This window comes from Pongo pygmaeus, chromosome 3 (assembly GCF_028885625.2).
Source record: "Pongo pygmaeus isolate AG05252 chromosome 3, NHGRI_mPonPyg2-v2.0_pri, whole genome shotgun sequence".
Taxonomy (NCBI): Eukaryota; Metazoa; Chordata; class Mammalia; order Primates; family Hominidae; genus Pongo; species Pongo pygmaeus.
In genome coordinates, this window is record NC_072376.2 from 2,923,188 (window position 1) to 2,940,552 (window position 17,365).

Below are 17,365 nucleotides of genomic sequence, written 5' to 3' on the forward strand. Positions count from 1 at the left end.
ATCTGTTAGTTAAGCTTACAGTTGGAAATAAATCTTAAAATAAGTAAAAGAAGGAAACATTATTATATTGATTACAGCATTATTATTATTTTTGAGACAGGGTCTCACTCTGTCACCCAGGCTGGAGTGCAGTGGTGGAATCTCAGCTCACTGCAACCTCTACTGCCTCGGTTCAAGTGATCCTCCTGCCTCAGCCTCCCAAGTAGCTGGAACAGGCATGTGCCACCATGCGCAGGTGTGCACCACCATGCCACTGGCTGATTTTAGTATTTTTAGTAGAGATGGGGTTTCACCATGTTGGCCAGGCTGGTCTCAAACTCCTGGCCTCAAGTGATCCGCCTGCCTCGGCCTCCCAAAGTGCTGGGATTACAGGTGTGAGCCACTGTGCCCGGCTCAGCATTATTTGTAATAATGAAATAATAATAATAATAATAATAATAATAATAATAATTATTATTATTATTATTTTAGGCAGAGTCTCGCTCTGTGGCCCAGGCTGGAGAGCAGTGGCATGATCTCGGCTCACTGCAACCTCTACCTCCCGAGTTCAGGCAATTCTGCTGCCTCAACCTCCCAGGTAGCAGGGATTACAGGCACCTGCCACCACACCCAGCTAATTTTTTTGTATTTTTAGTAGAGATGGGGTTTCAACATGTTGGCCAGGCTGGTTTTGAACTCCTGACCTCAAGTGATCCGCCCATCTCAGCCTCCCAAAGTGCTAGGGTTAAAGGCGTGAGCCACTGCACCCAGCCAATAATGAAAAATTTTAAGAGTCCTTAAGTATTCAGCAGTAGATAGGAAATGGCTCAGTTATTCAATATCAATTTGAGAAAATGTTGTATACTATGAAAAACAATTACAAAGATCATGCAGAACAAGTGAAACATGAAAAATGAAAGTTATCAGAAATGAGAAAATATGAAATGTATACTGTTTACAGCTATATGAAATATGTACATATATATGGAGAGAGAGAGACAAAAGAGAAATGACTGACAAAAACGGTTGTGTAATACTTTTTAAATGTGGAACCTGACAGCATGCTTCTAAAATTTAGATGGAAGAGCGGAAGGCCAAGAATAGCTAAGACACTCCTGAAGAACAGCTAGGCAAGGAGATTTTTCCTACCAGATGTCAAACTTAATATAAAGTGGTGGTAATTAATAGTGTCCTTTGGGCAAAGAAGATTCAGAGGGATCAGCAGGGCCAAATTGCATGCATTGAAACAGACATGCCATAGTCGGCATTGCAGCTCAGTGGGGTGGGGGACGGACTTGGCAATGATGGCTGCTGGGATGCTTGAGTAGAAAAGTCACAAGTGGAAATAATTATATGAGACTTCTATACTATACATAATCACAGAGCAATCCCAGTGAATTAAAGATTAAATGTGAAACGTAATACTTTAACAATTTTAGGACTAATATAGGTGAAAATCACTGGCCTTGAACCTCTGGCCTAAGGAAAGATGTCTTATGACACAAAAATCACTTATCATAAAAGATGGATAAATTTGTCTACATTTAAAGTAAACAAAATTTTTCCTTATTAAAAGATACCATAGGCCAGGCATGGTAGCTCACGCCTGTAATCCCAGCATTTTGGGAAGCTGAGGTGGGTGGATCACCTGACGTCAGGAGTTCGAGACCAGCCTGGCCAACATGATGGAAACCCATCTCTACCAAAAAATACAAAAAAATTAGCCAGGCATGGTGGTGTGCCGTAGTCCCAGCTGCTGGGGAAGCTGAGACAGGAGAATTGCTTGAACCCTAGAGTCAGAGGTTGCAGTGAGCTGAGATTGTGCCACTGCACTCCAGCCTGGGGGGCAGAGTGAGACCCTGTCTCAAAAAAAGATAAAAGACACCATTAAGACAGTAATAATAAAAGCCGTAACCTGGAAGCTTTGTCCGACATGTAGCCAACAGAAATTAATATCTGGGGCTGGCTGCGGTGGCTCACGCCTGTAATCTCTGCACTTTGGGAGACCAAGGTGGGCACATCACTTGAGGCCAGGAGTTTGAGACCAGTGTGGCCAACATGTGAAACTCCGTCTCTGCTAAAAATGCAAAATTAGCCAGGCGTGGTAGTGCGCACCTGTATTCCCAGCTACTGGGAGGCTGAGACAGGAATCATTTGAACTTGGGAGGTGAAGGTTGCAGTGAGCTGAAATTGTGCCCCTGCACTCCAGCCTGGGTGACAGAGTGAGACTCCGTCTCAAAAAAAAAAAAAGAAATAATATCTGGAATAGATAACTGTCAGTAAGAAAAAGACAAACCAGTATAAAATGGACAAAAGGCAAGAAAGGAATTTCACAGAAGGGGAGATAAGAATGCCTTATAAAAATATGAAAAGTTACTGAAATCATTTAGTCCCCAGGAAATTATAAATTCATACCACAATGAAATGTCATTTTATAGACATCAGATTTTTTTTTTTTTTTTTTGAGACAGAGTCTCATCCTGTCACCCAGGCTAGAGTCAGTGGCACGATCTCTGCTCACTGCAGCCTCTACCTTCCAGGTTCAGGCAATTCTCCTGCCTCAGCCTCCTGAGTAGCTGGGGCTACTGGCGCGTGCCACCATGCCCAGCCAATTTCTGTATTTTTAGTAGAGGCGGGGTTTCACCATATTGGCCAGGCTGGTCTCGAACTCCTGATCTTGTGATCTGCCTGCCTCGGCCCCCCAAAGTGCTGGGATTACAGGCGTCAGCCACCGTGCCTGGTCCCAGACATCAGATTTTAACTTTTAAAAAAGATGGCTGTAGAAGCACAGAACTGTCATGTACTTACTACTGGAGGAATGTATCTTTAATTAGGCTCTTTGGAAAATAACTTGGTGTTACCTCCTAGTTTATTATGCTAGAGAAACTTGAATGTGTACAGTAGGAGACTGGTACAAGAATGTTTATGGCAGCATAGTTTTTAATAGCAAAGACTGAAACCACATCCACTTATGGAAGAATAGATTGATAAATCGTAGTGTATTCATCGAGTGGATACTATACAGCAGTGAAAATAAATAAATTATAGTCATGTTGGTCATAATCTGGAGGAATCACAAAAATAATGTTGAGAAAAAAGTCACTGAAAAACATACAGTATGATTTCAATTATGTAAAGTTCATAAGCAGGTAAAAATTAAACAATAAATTGCTTAGGGATGACCGGGAAGACTGTAAAGAAAAAAGGAAATACTTAATATATAATTCTGAATAGTGGTTACTTTTGGGATATGAGGGAAGAGAAACAGCTTCAGAGATACTAGAATTATTATATTTCTTTCTTTCTTTTTTTTTTTTTTTTTTTGAGACGGAGTCTTGCTCTGTCACCCAGGCTGGAGTGGAGTGGCACGATCTCCGCTCACTGCAAGCTCTGCCTCCCAGGTTCACGCCATTCTCCTGCCTCAACCTCCTGAGTACCTAGGGGTACAGTTGCCCGCCACCACACCCGGCTAATTTTTTTTGTATTTTTAGTAGAGACGGGGTTTCACCATTTTAGCCAGTATGGTCTCCATCTCCTGACCTTGTGATCCACCTTTCTCGCCCTCCCAAAGTGCTGGGATTACAGGCATGAGCCACCATGCCCGGCCACTGGAATTATTGTATTTCTTAAGCTAATTGATAGATACATGGATGTTTGATTTATTATTATACTTACATTGTCTTATATCTTCTTAATACCCTTGTATGTGTGTTTTTAAAATAAAGGCTTTTAAAAGAAGCGAAACAAAAAAAATCTGAAACTTAATCTTTTCTTATTTTCATCCTTAATTTTCTTCATTCCAACCAGCATATACACAGATCCCTTGTTTTATGTTTCGTTTTGACTGAGCTTAGCAATTAGACAACTGCTTACTTTTGTGTTAACTAGTTTAACAGGTCAGCATGGGCTGGATGCAGTGACTTCCGCCTGTAATCCCAACACTTTCGGAGGCCAAGGCAGGAGGATCACTTGAGCTCAAAAGTTTGGGACCAGCTTGGGCAACATAGTGAAACCCTGTCTCTATTAAAAAAAAAAAAAAAAAAAAAAAGGTCAGCATGCTTTTTAAGATAAAGGAGGCTGGGCACGGTGGCTCACGCCTGTAATCCCAGCATTTTTGGAGGCCAGAAAAAGTGGGTGCATCACTTGAGGCCAGGAGTTTGAGACCAGCCTGGCTGACGTGGTGAAACCCCGTCTCGACTAAAAATACAGAAATTAGCTGGGCATGGTGTGCCTGTAATCCCAGCTACTCAGAGGCTGAGGCAGGAGAATCGCTTGAACCCGGGAGGCAAAGGTTACAGTGAGCTGAGATCGTGCCCCTGCACTCCAGCCTGGGTGACAGAGTGAGCTTTGTCTCAAAAAAAGAAAAAAAAAAAAAGATAAAGGAGCTGACTTTAGGAAATAGAAAGCAAGGCTGACTCAGCATTGCAAAGAAGTGGGTCATAGGGATTTATAGAGACTAGATGTTGTAGTTCACTATCCATGTAAATGACCCCTAGCAATGATTTAGTGTTGCTGCTCCCACTACCACTAATGATGGTAATAATGGGTAGATGCCGTTTATTGCGAGCTTTATTGTAGACACAGGCTCTTCCATCCCCACTTAGTCATGAGGAAAACAGGAGCTCAGGGTGCCCAGAACACCATAGCCACTTCTTGGCAGAGCTAGGATTTGAACTTAAGTCGTATCTGACTTTGGATTTTGTGCTCTTAACCCTGTTATGTTCTACAGAGACAATCAGGTGAGTTTAGCCTACAGATCATATAAGGGGACACAGGATAGATTTAGATGTCTGAAAATTAAATTGTAGAAGGAGGTTAGAATTTGTTCTGTGTTATATACTAGAGGCAGTGGTGACAAACAGGAAAACAGATTTCTTCTCAGTGCTAGAAAGAACGTTTTAATCCTTAAGTATCTCCAGCATCTGTTCATCACAGTGCTTCAGCGCCCATGACATGGTGGGCTCTCAGCGAGTAGGTGATCATTTCTTTCCTGAATGAATAAATGAGGGAGGCTGGGGTAAGCATCCTCATCACTGAAACTAAAACAAGCAGACCCTGGGTATGCTTCTGTTTGGGCCACTACAGAAGAAATCACTATGTGGGTTAGGAAGCTGGACTAAACACCTTAAGTCCTTTTCAACAAACACTCAGCTCCACCTATCCGACCCTAGTTAGGATTCTGGGTTCCTTAACCCAGTAGTAAATGTATTTGAACTTAATCTTTAGGAAGCCTTTTGAGCCTATACCGAAATCATTAGAAAAACTAGATTGAATATTTTTGAGGGCAGGTCTCTTCTTTTTTACTGCTGTATTCCTAGTGTCTAGCATATGCTTGATGCATAGTGTAAACCAAATCTGCATTGAATTAATTACTGTGGAGAGAAAAACATACTGTGGAAGAGGCAAACCAACGAAGGCAATGAGGATGTGGTGTTGTAGAGACTTAAGAAACGGATTATGCTGGGCACAGTGGCTCACACCTGTAAGCCTAGCATTTTGAGATGCTGAGGTGGGAGGATTGCTTGAGCTCAGGAGTTCAAGACCAGCCTGGGCAACTTAGTGAGACCCCATCTCTACCAAAATAAATAATAAAAAAATAGCCAGGCTTAATGACTTGTGCCTGTAGTCCCAGCTACTCAGGAGGCTGAGATGTGTGGATTGCTTGAGCCAGGAGGTTGAGGCTGCAGTGAGCATGATTGCGCCACTGCATTACAGCCTGGGTAACAGAGTGAGACCCCATCTCAAAAACAAAACAAACAAACAAACACACAAAAAACGGATCAAGTAGTAAGGATACAGGTTGGTTTTAATTATTTTTTTATTTTTTATTTATTTAATTTATTTTTTTGAGACAGGGTCTTGTCTGTCACCCAGACTAGAGTGCAGTGGCACGATCATGACTCACTGCAGCCTCTGCCTCCTGGGTTCCAAGTGATTCTCGTGCCTCAGCCACCTGAGTGTCTGGGACTACAGGCGCCCGCCACCACACGCGGCTAAGTTGTCTATTTTTTTTTTTTTTCAGTAGAGACGGGGTTTTGCCATGTGGACCAGGCTGGTCCCAAACTCCTTGCCTCAAGTGATCCACCCGTCTTCGCCTCCCAAAGTGCTGGGATTACAGGCTTGAGCCACAGTCCCCAGCCTAGGTGTTAAGTATTTTTAAAAATTCATTTTGTCAATGCCTACTGCAGGAAGGGAAAAAAAAAAGGACATTCTGTTTGACTTTTTAAAAGTAAGTTTTGGCCAGGCACAGTGGCTCCTGCCTGTAATCCCCGCACTTTGAGAGGCCAAGGAAGGCGGATCAGTTGAGCCCAGGAGTTTTTGAGACCAGCCTGGCCAGCATGGCGAAACCCTGTCTCTATACAAAATACAAAAATTAGCTGGTCATGGTGTTGTGCGCTTGTAGTCCCAGCTACTCGGGAGGCTGAGGTGGGAGGATCACTTGAGCCTGGGAGGCAGAAGTTTCAGTGAGCCATGATCACGCCACTGCACTCCAGCCTGGGCAACAGAGTGAGACCCTGTCTCAAAAAAAAAAAAAAAAAAAAACACATGTAAGTTTTGGTTTTCATTATTATATCCCTGAGGAGTGACACCTTTTTGCCTTTGACACTAGTAGCCGCCAGAAAGTGCAATAGAGTAACCCAGCAGTAATTTATTGGCCTGTCAGAAGGCTAGTGTGGAACTGTTTTTTCCCTCTATAAAGTCAGTTATCATGAACGTGAGCAAGAAGCACTTTATATACGTGATAAATTGGTACAATAGAATAATGGAAAGCTTCCAGTACCCCTTGGCTTCGTGACAGGCACTGTGCATGGACGCTTCCCTGCACAGCTCACTCAGTGTTCTGAACAAACCCGTGAGTTTGTAGCCTGAAAGAGATGCAAATAATTTCACTTGGATCTTTGAGCTAATTCAGTCATTTTCCCCACAGACCAGAGTGAACTCCGAGCAGGAACACTTCCTCATTGTCCCTTTTGGGCTTCTTTACAGTGAAGTGACTGCATCCAGCTTGGTAAGAATGTCCTTCTCTTTGGCAGCTTGAATGTGCAGGTCATGTTAGGTCATTCAACATCTTTAGATCAGCTAAATATATAAAACCCAAGAAACAAGAAAGAGCCTATGTTTTATGTGATGTGTTCGGTTAGAGAAAAACCTTTGAGAGAAGTTACAAGTATTCTAAGCTTGAGTTTGAATAGTTTCTAGTTAGGGTAATTTGAAGTCCTCTTGGGCTGGGGTGCGGTGGCTCACACCTGTAATTCCAGTACTTAAGTTCGAGACCAGCCTGGCCAACATGGCGATACCCCAACTCTACAAAAAAATACAAAAATTAGCTGGGCGTGGTGGTGTGCGCCTGTAGTCCCGGCCACCTGGGAGGCTGAGATGGGAGGATTGTTTGAACCTGGGAGCTGGAGGTTGCAGTGAGCCGAGGTCGCACCACTGCGCTCCAGCCTGGGCGACAGAGCCAGACCCTATCAAAAAAAAAAAAAGAACAATGAAGTCCTCTTGGTATTTTAAATTTTTATTTTTTTATTTTCAGGTTAAGATCAATCTACAAGGAGATATAGTAGATCGTGGAAGCACTAATCTGGGAGTAAATCAAGCCGGCTTCACCTTACACTCTGCAATTTATGCTGCACGCCCGGACGTGAAGTGCGTTGTGCACATTCACACCCCAGCAGGGGCTGCGGTGAGTGGCTGCTCTGGTAGCATCTCAAGTTTTAAAGCTGCTTAGTGAAAGGCACTGCACGTTTCCTCTGAATTGCCCTTCCTTGTTTATAGTCAGTAAAACTAATTTTGTTGAATATAAAAAAAAATGGTGTATCACTAAGTTTGACTTTCTTAAAATAATTTTTTTTTCCTTTTAAGGGGTCCATATATCCCATTTAATTTTGAAAAACATGTGATAAGTCTGAAAATGCCTATTAGATTTAACAATTGGCCAGGCATGGTGGCTCATGCCTGTAATCACACTACTTCGGGATGCTGAGGCGGGAGGATTGCTGAGCCCAGGAGTTGGAGACCAGCCTGGGCAACATAGTGAGACCCCGTCTATACAAAAATAAAAATAAAAAATTAACCAGTGTGGTGCATGCCTGTACTCCCAGCTACTTGGGAGGCTGAGGTGGGAAGATTTTGAGCCAAGGAGGTTGAGGTTTCAGTGAGCTATGGTTGTGCCTCTGAACTCTAGCCTGGGTGACAGAGTAAGACCTTGTCTCAAGAAAATAAAATAACAGTAAACAAAACAAAGTCATAGAGACTTGAGGGAGAGGTAAGATTTCAGGGTGTTGAAGACTGCGGGGAAGTGCAAAATGACAGCAGTAAGCAGGCACCTCATTCGAGAAGAATGGGAAAAGAAGGAGAGGGCAAGCTGGGGTGGTGGGTGGAGGGTGCTGTGGGCTCAGGGAAGGGTGTTTGGGGTGTGGGAGACTTGAACATGAGGACAGTCTGTGGAGACGAGCTGGGGAAAGGGAGAGGTTGAGGCCTAGAAACCAACCTGTCCAGCTCCCCGCAGCCAACCAGCGGTACCCACGCTGGATTGTGACGGGGAGAAGAAGAAAAGGAGCGGCTGGGAGAGGAGACACAGGCAGTGCAGGCTGTTACAAGGCTTAGTTTCCAAGCTACTCAGGAACCCTCCTCCTCAGCTCTGCACCAAGCCTTGCCCCTTCTGGTGTGAATGGGCCACCCTGACAAAGCCCCAGACCCCTCTGTATGAAAGTGCACGTGCAGGCTATCTGCTCAATGTCATGTGAAAGCACAGTACTTGAGAAGTATGCTTTTTATCACCAATTTTATATAAGGACTTTTGGGGTTTATTGTACAACAAATGACCTTATTGATTCAGTAATGCTGTATTTTTTTTTTTTTTTTGAGACGGAGTCTCGCTCTGTCGTCCAGGCTGGAGTGCAGTGGCGCGATCTCGGCTCACTGCAAGCTCTGCCTCCCGGGTTCATGCCATTCTCCTGCCTCAGCCTCCCGAGTAGCTGGGACTACAGGCGCCCGCCACCTCGCCTGGCTAATTTTTTGTATTTTTAGTAGAGATGGGGTTTCACCGTGTTAGCCAGGATGGTCTTGATCACCTGACCTCGTGATCCGCCTGCTTCAGCCTCCCAAAGTGCTGGGTTTACAGGCGTGAGCCACCACACCCGTCCCAGTAATGCTGTATTTTAATTGATCTTGGGTTTTTTTTTTGGAGATGGAGTCTTGCTGTGTCACGCAGGCTGAAGTGCAGTGGCGCACTCTCAGCTGACTGCAACCTCTGCCCTTGGGTTCAAGCAGTTCTCTTGCCTCAGCCTCCCAAGTAGCTGGGACTGTAGGTGCACACCACCATGCCTGGCTAATTTTTGTATTTTTAGTCAAGATGGGGTTTCATCATGTTGGCCCGGCTGGTCTCGAACTCCTGACCTCAAGTGATCTGCCCACCTTGGCCTCCCAAAGTGCTGGGATTACAGGCATGAGCCACCACGCCTGACCTGATCTTGATGTTTTAATGTCATGTGTGTTGGATTATTTGGATGAACATTACCTCTGGTTTGTTTCACTCTGAACATATGGTTCTTATATCAACATCGTGGTTTTATTAGATACATCATTGTGTGAATGATGTTATTTTTTTTTTCCTGAAAGAATGCATGTCACTCCAGCCACTAAAATGTTTATGGATTTTAAAGAACTATTAAAGATACCTTTGACGGTATGGTTATGAACAGCTATCATGTAACCTGTTTTTGTTTGTTTTTTTGAGACAGGATCTCACCCTGTCTCCCAGGCTGGAGTGCAGTGGCACGATCTTGGCTCACTGCAACTTCCATCTCCTGGGTTCAAACGATTCTCCCATCTCAGCCTCCTGAGTAGCTGGGACTACAGGTGTGCGCCACTGCACCTGGCTAATGTTTGTATTTTTTGGTAGAGACGGGGTTTCACCGTGTTGACCAGGCTGGTCTTGAACTCCTGGCTTCAAGTGATCTGCCCACCTTGGCTCCCAAATGACTGGGTTTATGGGCATGAGCCACTGTGCCCAGCCTGTTTTTAAAATTATCAAAATAATTTTGCTTGGTAAGGAAATTTCTTCTTGTATGAGAGCTGATACTTTGGAAGGAGTTAAATGTGGTATTGTCTTTTTAGGTTAACTTTTCTCTATGGAATTGATAAAGATAGTTTTCGAATCTTTGGAGCCTGTTACTTTAGGGTCATAATGTTGCTGTCTATAGGTCTTGTCTTTAGAAGACCTTCAAAAATGGCATATTCTGAGGCCACTCTGGGGAATTTTAGGAAACTTAAGGACTCTATGAACACTTAGATTTTTCTCTTTGAGAGTCAATTTTACTTAAATACATGTGGAGAAATTATATAAGAAATTATATATAAATTGTATATATATATAATATATATACAAACTTGTACAAATTTGCTTTCACCTAATTTTTAGGTGTTTCAATGTTATCTACAACCTAAGATTAAAAGTACAGAAAAACTTTAGAGCACTTGGAAAACCTCCTCTTTTTTTTTTTTTTTAAAGGAGATGAGGGTCTCATATGTTTCCCAGGCTGGCTTTGAATTCCTGGGTTCAGGATTCCTCCTGCCTCAGCCTCTAGAGTAGCCTCTTGACTACAGGTGCATGCCATCACATCTGGCTAATTTAAAAATATTATTTGTAGAGGCGGGAGCCTCCCTTTGTTGCCCAGGCTGACCTCGAACTTCCGGGCTCAAGTGATCCACCTGCCTTAGCCTCTTGAGTGTTGGGATTACAGGTGTGAGCCACCATACCTGACGGGAAGCCTTCTTTTGAAATGCACTGAGTCCTCAGAGGAGTCTGTGGTCTGCTCCTTGCACTAGATGCAGTGCTCATTGTATAATTAAATCCAGGTTTACACAGCACTTATATCAGTGGGAAAAAGTCTAGAAAGATGTGGATTTTCTTTTGAGGCTCTCCCAGTTTAGGGGTAGTTTTGTTTTTAAGTGTGAATTGTTAGCACTGGAAACCAAGTTTGTCTTAAGTTCATAGACTGATTTTCAAGAAGAGAACAAAAACATTTCCCTTCCCATTTTATTTCTGCAAGGAAAGCATTTACCGTATCATCAGTCATTGTGTAACCCCAGCTTTTCCTTTTTCATGGCAACCATTTGGTCTCTAGGTCTCTGCAATGAAATGTGGCCTCTTGCCAATCTCCCCGGAGGCGCTTTCCCTTGGAGAAGTGGCTTATCATGACTACCATGGCATTCTGGTTGACGAAGAGGAAAAAGTTTTGATTCAGAAAAATCTGGGGCCTAAAAGCAAGGTCAGTAGGCATCTAATCTGGTATTTAAATTACAGCAGAAAGAAGAATAAAGCAAAGGACCAGTCTTCCTGCCCAGCTCCATAGAGCATTCGTGCTTCCCCTCAGGTTCTTATTCTCCGGAACCATGGGCTCGTGTCAGTTGGAGAGAGCGTTGAGGAGGCCTTCTATTACATCCATAACCTTGTGGTTGCCTGTGAGATCCAGGTAGGGGACAGCCATTCCAATCACTCTGCAGTTTATTTAAATGTGTCTGGGGTTCACATCGATTTTTTTTGATACTTACCGAGTAGGAGAGGAGTCTTTGAGAAATCTCTTTGCCAAAGATAAGCTCATGGATTTGGGACTTGATCAGGACAAATGCTGTTTCACTGATTGAAGCTGGCAAAGGATTACTGGGCTTTTCATTTCTAATTTTTAAATTTTCAAATATGTCAGTCACTACCGTTTATGGAGTACTGGTGTGTACAGGCCTGGCATCAGGTGCTTAGTGTGTGTCATCTCATACGTGATGTCACGTGACCCCCACAGTACTCTTTGAAAAAGCAGGTATAAAGAAGTAGAGACTCAGAGACTTGCCTGCAGCTTACAGCTGTGAGTTCCCCTTCGCTCTGTCAGCCCTTAGTTCACGTTCTCCCCTCTGCTGCTTGACTTACGTCTGTGGCGTAGTGAAGTCCCAAGTCCTTTGTAGGATCCTGAAAGGTGCTGTGTTTTCTTATTTCTCTGCCAACTTTGGTGCCCAATATTTTTGTCATGCTAAAGAAATACTTTTGAAAGTAACCTTGTGATCAGCCTGTCACTATCCATTCTACATTTTTTATTCTTACACTCTAGAGATTTGGTTTCTTTTGAAACCTACATTTTTATTCAAGTCATCTGACCCTCTTGATCTCAGTAAGGAACTCAAGCCATGCTGTGTGTGTTTTGGAAAAGGTTCGAACTCTGGCCAGTGCAGGAGGACCAGACAACTTAGTCCTGCTGAATCCTGAGAAGTACAAAGCCAAGTCCCGTTCCCCAGGGTCTCCGGTAGGGGAAGGCACTGGATCGCCTCCCAAGTGGCAGATTGGTGAGCAGGAATTTGAAGCCCTCATGCGGATGCTCGATAATCTGGTAAGAATGGTGCCACCACTTGATGATAAACCTTTTGTTCTAAAAGCATCAGTGTTGGTGTTCTTATAGCAAGTGCGATTGCTGTCTTTTATGCGGTATCTGAATACTTTCACCTTCAAAGTCATGAAGAAGCACTAGGGTTGTTTAACTTCTAAGGTAAATTACAATAAAATGTAGAGGTGAAGGGTTCCTGGTATTGTTTTATTTTTTAAAGATAACCTTGTGTTTGGACTCAGTGGGGACAAGAGCACAGAGAATGTGTAGGCAGCTGGATGACCAGCTGCATCAGCTCAGTCCCCACCATCCCACAAGCAAGCAAGAGAGGTGGCGCTTTTGAAATCGGTCAGTCAGGTATTTAGGCTTTTGTCTTAATAGCAAATCCTGGCTGTTTGGGGCCTGATGACTGTGTTCCATAGGTATCCACTCCCTGTCCACGGTGTGGGAGCCCCTCAGCTGCTTATTGCAGGGACACAGAGCCTGGCATGGTCCAGAAGGCGGGCCTTTGGGGCCTCCAGCACACAGGGAAAGTGAGCCCACACTGTGATAGGAGGATGGACACACAGGATGTGTTCTGTGTCACAGGGTTGCCGTGAAGAATTTCATTCTTTTGCAAGGACTGGAGAGAAAATTTTATGTGGAAGGTAGCCCTTGGAAATGACCTCAAAGAATAGGTAGGATCTTAGCCTGAGTTTAAAAGCCTGGAAAAAAAAAAGGATGACAGGATGAAGAGGCCACAGCACATGCAGACACGGGAGTGGGGAGATGGGAACATGCACCATATGGTGCACCTTTCAGGTTCATCTTGACTTTACCAGGATCATTAAATACTCAGTTCCTAGAGCTGTATTAGAACACTGCCCTTGGGGTCTCAGTCCCGCAGCTACATCATCAGACACAGGGCTCTGGAGCAGATCCCTTCCATGCTGCACGTCAGACCTCTTAGATGGGGGTCACGATGGTCCATCCTAACGCCACATGACCTCAAGTGGTGTAGATGTGAGGACATGTCAGTGTGGGGAAAGAAGGCCTCAGAGGGGCCAGTATCCTTGTATGCTGCCAGCCAGTACTGAACAAGTGGGCACGTTCTAGCCTAAGACGGGCGTGGCCCTTGGACTAGATCACAGATCACAGATGAGATGGGTGGCTTCAGGAGGCAGGAAGTTTAACTTTCCTGAAGGTTTGGAATAAAAAGTATTCATAGGTCTGGTTCAGGCTATGTTAAATGTTCTTACTGAAATTCTTTGCACTTGGGATGAATATTGTCCGCTAGAAAGGAGGAACTGAGGGTTTTCTGCCTGGGCGCGATAGTCAATCAGTGGAGTAGACTCAATCAGTGACACAGGGATGAACAGAGAAGGCAGAGTCTAGCGTAACTTTTTGAGTTCATATAATCAATAAGGTTGATTGCATTAATTGACTGTCTACTGTTGAGTCATGAACAGGACACAGTTCTTGCCCTCAGGAGTTTATGACCTAATAAGAGAGATGGACAAACGATTCCCAAATGAGCCCTGCCCTGTGGTCTGTGCAGTCACAGGCATGATGAGAGCTTGCAGTCACAGGCATGGTGAGAGCTTTGCAGGCAGAGGCGGGTGCCGATTGGCCAAGGAGGTAGGAAGAGGAGCAAAAGCTCACGAAGAAGCAGCTAGAGTTGAGTGGCCAGCCAGGGTAGTGAAGCTGCAGGAACTCACAGCTGGAGAAAGCTTGAGAGTGGGGCAGCCATGGCCCAGGTGTGCATCAGGAGCCAGGTCATCCAGCATGGCTGCGCAAGGTGAGGAGGGCTGGGGTTGGCCCAGTCACACAGCCCCTGCCTCCTGGTAAATACGGCGACATTTTGCCGTATTCTACTTAAAGTCAGTGTGAGGGAGGGGAGAGAGGGGGTCAGAATGCACAGCAGCCGCCAAAGACTGTGCTGAAAGTACATCCTAGAAGGCAGAGAGGGGGAAGTCAAAATCAGGCAGGAACTCTGATTTGGTAGGGAAGGAAGATAAGGATGAATGATTAAGAAGCAAAACACTTACTACAAAAAGCGTGATGAATGTTTATTCAGTGTCCTTAATGTGTACAGATTGTTTTAATATTAGAAGGCCATATAGTTTATAAGAAATAAACTAGACAGCAATCACTAATCATAGTCCATGTTTTAATTTAGCATCGGGGTTGGCATATATGTTGTTTGCTAATAACTAAGTAGAGAATAGTTGCCAGTTTCCACACTATAATATATATTGCAGCCGAGCACAGTGGCTCACTCCTGTGATCCCAGCACTTCAGGAGGCTGAATTGGGACACCAGGAGCTTAAGACCAGCCTGGGCAACATAGCGAGATTCCTCTCCACAAAAAATAAAAAAATTTCAAAAAGAGAGATATATTTCATTTGAACTTCTACAGTTAGAAAAAAAATGCTAAATTGTTCCCCCCCCCCAAAAAAATCAAGATATAATTTCAGTTTCTCAAAGAAGGAACAAATCCATATATATGTTTTCTTTCTTTCTTTCTTTCTTTTTTTGTAGAGACAGGATCTCATCATGTTGCCTAGGCTGGTGTTGAACTCCTGGGGCTCAAGCAGTCCTCCCACCTCAGCCTCTCTAAGTGCTAGGATTATGGGTGTAAACTACCACGCCTGACCCAAATCCATGTTTTTAACTACAAGCCAGATAGTAGTTCTGAGGTCTGAGTATTACTTCTGATTTTGGTTTAACAGCATTTAAAGGGGAAGAATAAAGAAAAATCCATATGGTTTCAGGATAAAATGATGTTGATGAGTCCTGGGTGGTTTATTCTGAAGTTGTGGAGATTACTGAGTTCTGGCTCTTTAAGCAAAAGGAAACTTGAATTAGTAAGAACTGTGTTTTTCTGCAGATACTCTTTATGGCAGAGTCATTATCTTTTATTATTCCTCAACAAAGCATGCTCAGAAATGGGAAAACTGCCAGTACAGATATTTACCTTATCTTTCTGAGGACAATTATGAAAATAAAACCCAAAACAACTCCATTCGTGATTGTTATTGCCTTTTTAAAAAAATGTAGGCCGGTCGCAGTGGCTCACGCCTGTCATCCCAGCACTTTGGGAGGCCAAGGCAGGCGGATCACCTGAAGTCAGGAGTTCAAGACCAGCCTGGCCAACATGGTGGAACTCCTTCTCTACAAAAATTAGCCAGGTGTGGTGGAGGGTGCCTGTAATCCCAGCTACTCAGGAGGCTGAGGTAGAAGAACCACTTGAACCCGGGAGGCAGAGGTTGCAGTGAGTCAAGGGCGAGCCACAGCACTTCAGCCTGGGTGACAGAGCAAGACTCCATCTCAAAAAAATAAAAGGAGGCCGGGCGTGGTGGCTCATGTCTGTAATCCCAGCACTTCGGGAGGCTGAGGCAGGTGGGTCATGAGGTCAGGAGATTGAGACCGTCCTGGCTAACACAGTGAAACTCCATCTCTACTAAAAATGCAAAAAATTAGCCGAGTGTGGTGGCACGTGCCTGTGGTCCCAGCTATTCAGGAGGCTGAGGCAGGAGAATCACTTGAACCTGGGAGGCGGAGGTTGTAGTGAGCCAAGATGGCGCCACTGCACTCCAGCCTGGGCCACAGAGCGAGACTATCTCAAAAAAAAAAAAAAATTAAATTAAAAAAATAAAAAAAAATATTGAAAGAGTGATTAGTAATGAAGGTGGCCCCCAGAAAAGAGCAGTACCCAGAGGGGAGAGAGAATTCTGAATTGAGAGGAATGTTTCTAGAGTACCACAGCCAGCAGGGCACAGGCCACTGAAGTGTCTGGTATGTCTGACCCTGTGCAGTCCTTCCAAGTCCTGATTCTCTTGTGATGTATTGTGAAGGTGCTGTGAGTGACTTGGTTCAGGTGCGAATCTGTTAGGTTGAGCAGACAGCTCTTCAGCATGCCCCGTATTACCTCTCTGTGCTGTGCAACCCAATCAGTACAGACCTGGTGGCTTCGAGCAGCAGCCATTTATTTCCCAGCTTCTGTGGGGCAGGAGTCCAGGCACAGCGAACTCAACCTAGGGTCTCATAAAGGCTGCATTCAGGGTGTTGGCTAGGGCTGGGTTCTCATCAGGAGACTTGACTCAGGATCCACATCCAGGCTCTTCTAGACTGGGGACAGAATTCCTTTTCTTAGGGCTGAAGCATTCTTGGCAGCTTTGCTTCTTCAGAGCCAGCAGTGGAGACAGAGACTCTTATAAGATAGGCGCTAAACTCTTCTGTGATACAGCCCATCATCACCTTTTGTGAATTCTGCTACTTAGAAGCAAGTCAGAGATCTCACCCATGCTCAAGGTGGGAGGGGATTACAGGAGCTGGGGGCCTGGGGCCATTATGAAGTCTGTCTGTCACACTTACTAAGTGCTAAGCACTGGCCAGGAGAGATGCAGAGGACACCATCCATGCCCTTAGAGGTGCTGTCTGTGGGAGGACTCTGCAGATGAGTTGATCCAGTAGAGGCATGAAGTAAGTGGGGCTGTCTTTGACCACAGAGCACATGGTCATGAGCCAGAGCTGGAGGTGAATTTGAATGTTGTTGTGTTCAGACGTAAAGTAATTTTGCTGAGAACCAGTTGTCATGAGGTATACTTATTTACCTTACTTACCTAAAGATTATCACAGTATTTAAACTGTAACTTAAGAGGTAAAAGTCTATTAAGTATGTTGATGAATATAACCTGCACAGTGGCTGGCAGCAAGTAAGCCCTGTTTGGGTGTTCAACTTTAATTTTTTGTTGAAATATGTAAGCAGGAGAGTGCACCTACCGCAAGTGTTCAGTTTGTTAATTTTTAAAAACTGAACCCCCTGTATAACCAGCAATCAATAAGAGCAACAGTAGCGGCACCTCAGGACACCCCCAGCACCTCCTTCGGTTCACTTGTCCCATCCCAGGGGTGACAACTGTCCTGTCTCCCAGGACAACCAAAACAAAGGTTGTTTTGCATCTTCTGCACTTTTAATGAATGCTATTACATGGTGTATGTTCTTTGCAGGTTGGTGTCTTTCACTCAGC

The 17,365-nt window shown here is 44.3% G+C and overlaps 1 protein-coding gene across 12 annotated transcripts in view; it reads left to right on the forward strand.

Annotated features, from left to right (window-relative positions):
• Positions 1–17,365, forward strand: part of ADD1 (adducin 1) — an 87,329-nt gene that overhangs the window by 44,462 nt on the left and 25,502 nt on the right. For all 12 annotated transcript variants that reach the window (XM_054486604.1, XM_054486599.1, XM_054486605.1 and 9 more), the window contains 5 exons: positions 6,908–6,988; positions 7,514–7,663; positions 11,109–11,252; positions 11,358–11,456; positions 12,183–12,359. In XM_054486604.1, the coding sequence (XP_054342579.1) occupies positions 6,908–6,988; positions 7,514–7,663; positions 11,109–11,252; positions 11,358–11,456; positions 12,183–12,359 (651 nt within the window). The remainder of the gene's footprint in view (positions 1–6,907; positions 6,989–7,513; positions 7,664–11,108; positions 11,253–11,357; positions 11,457–12,182; positions 12,360–17,365) is intronic.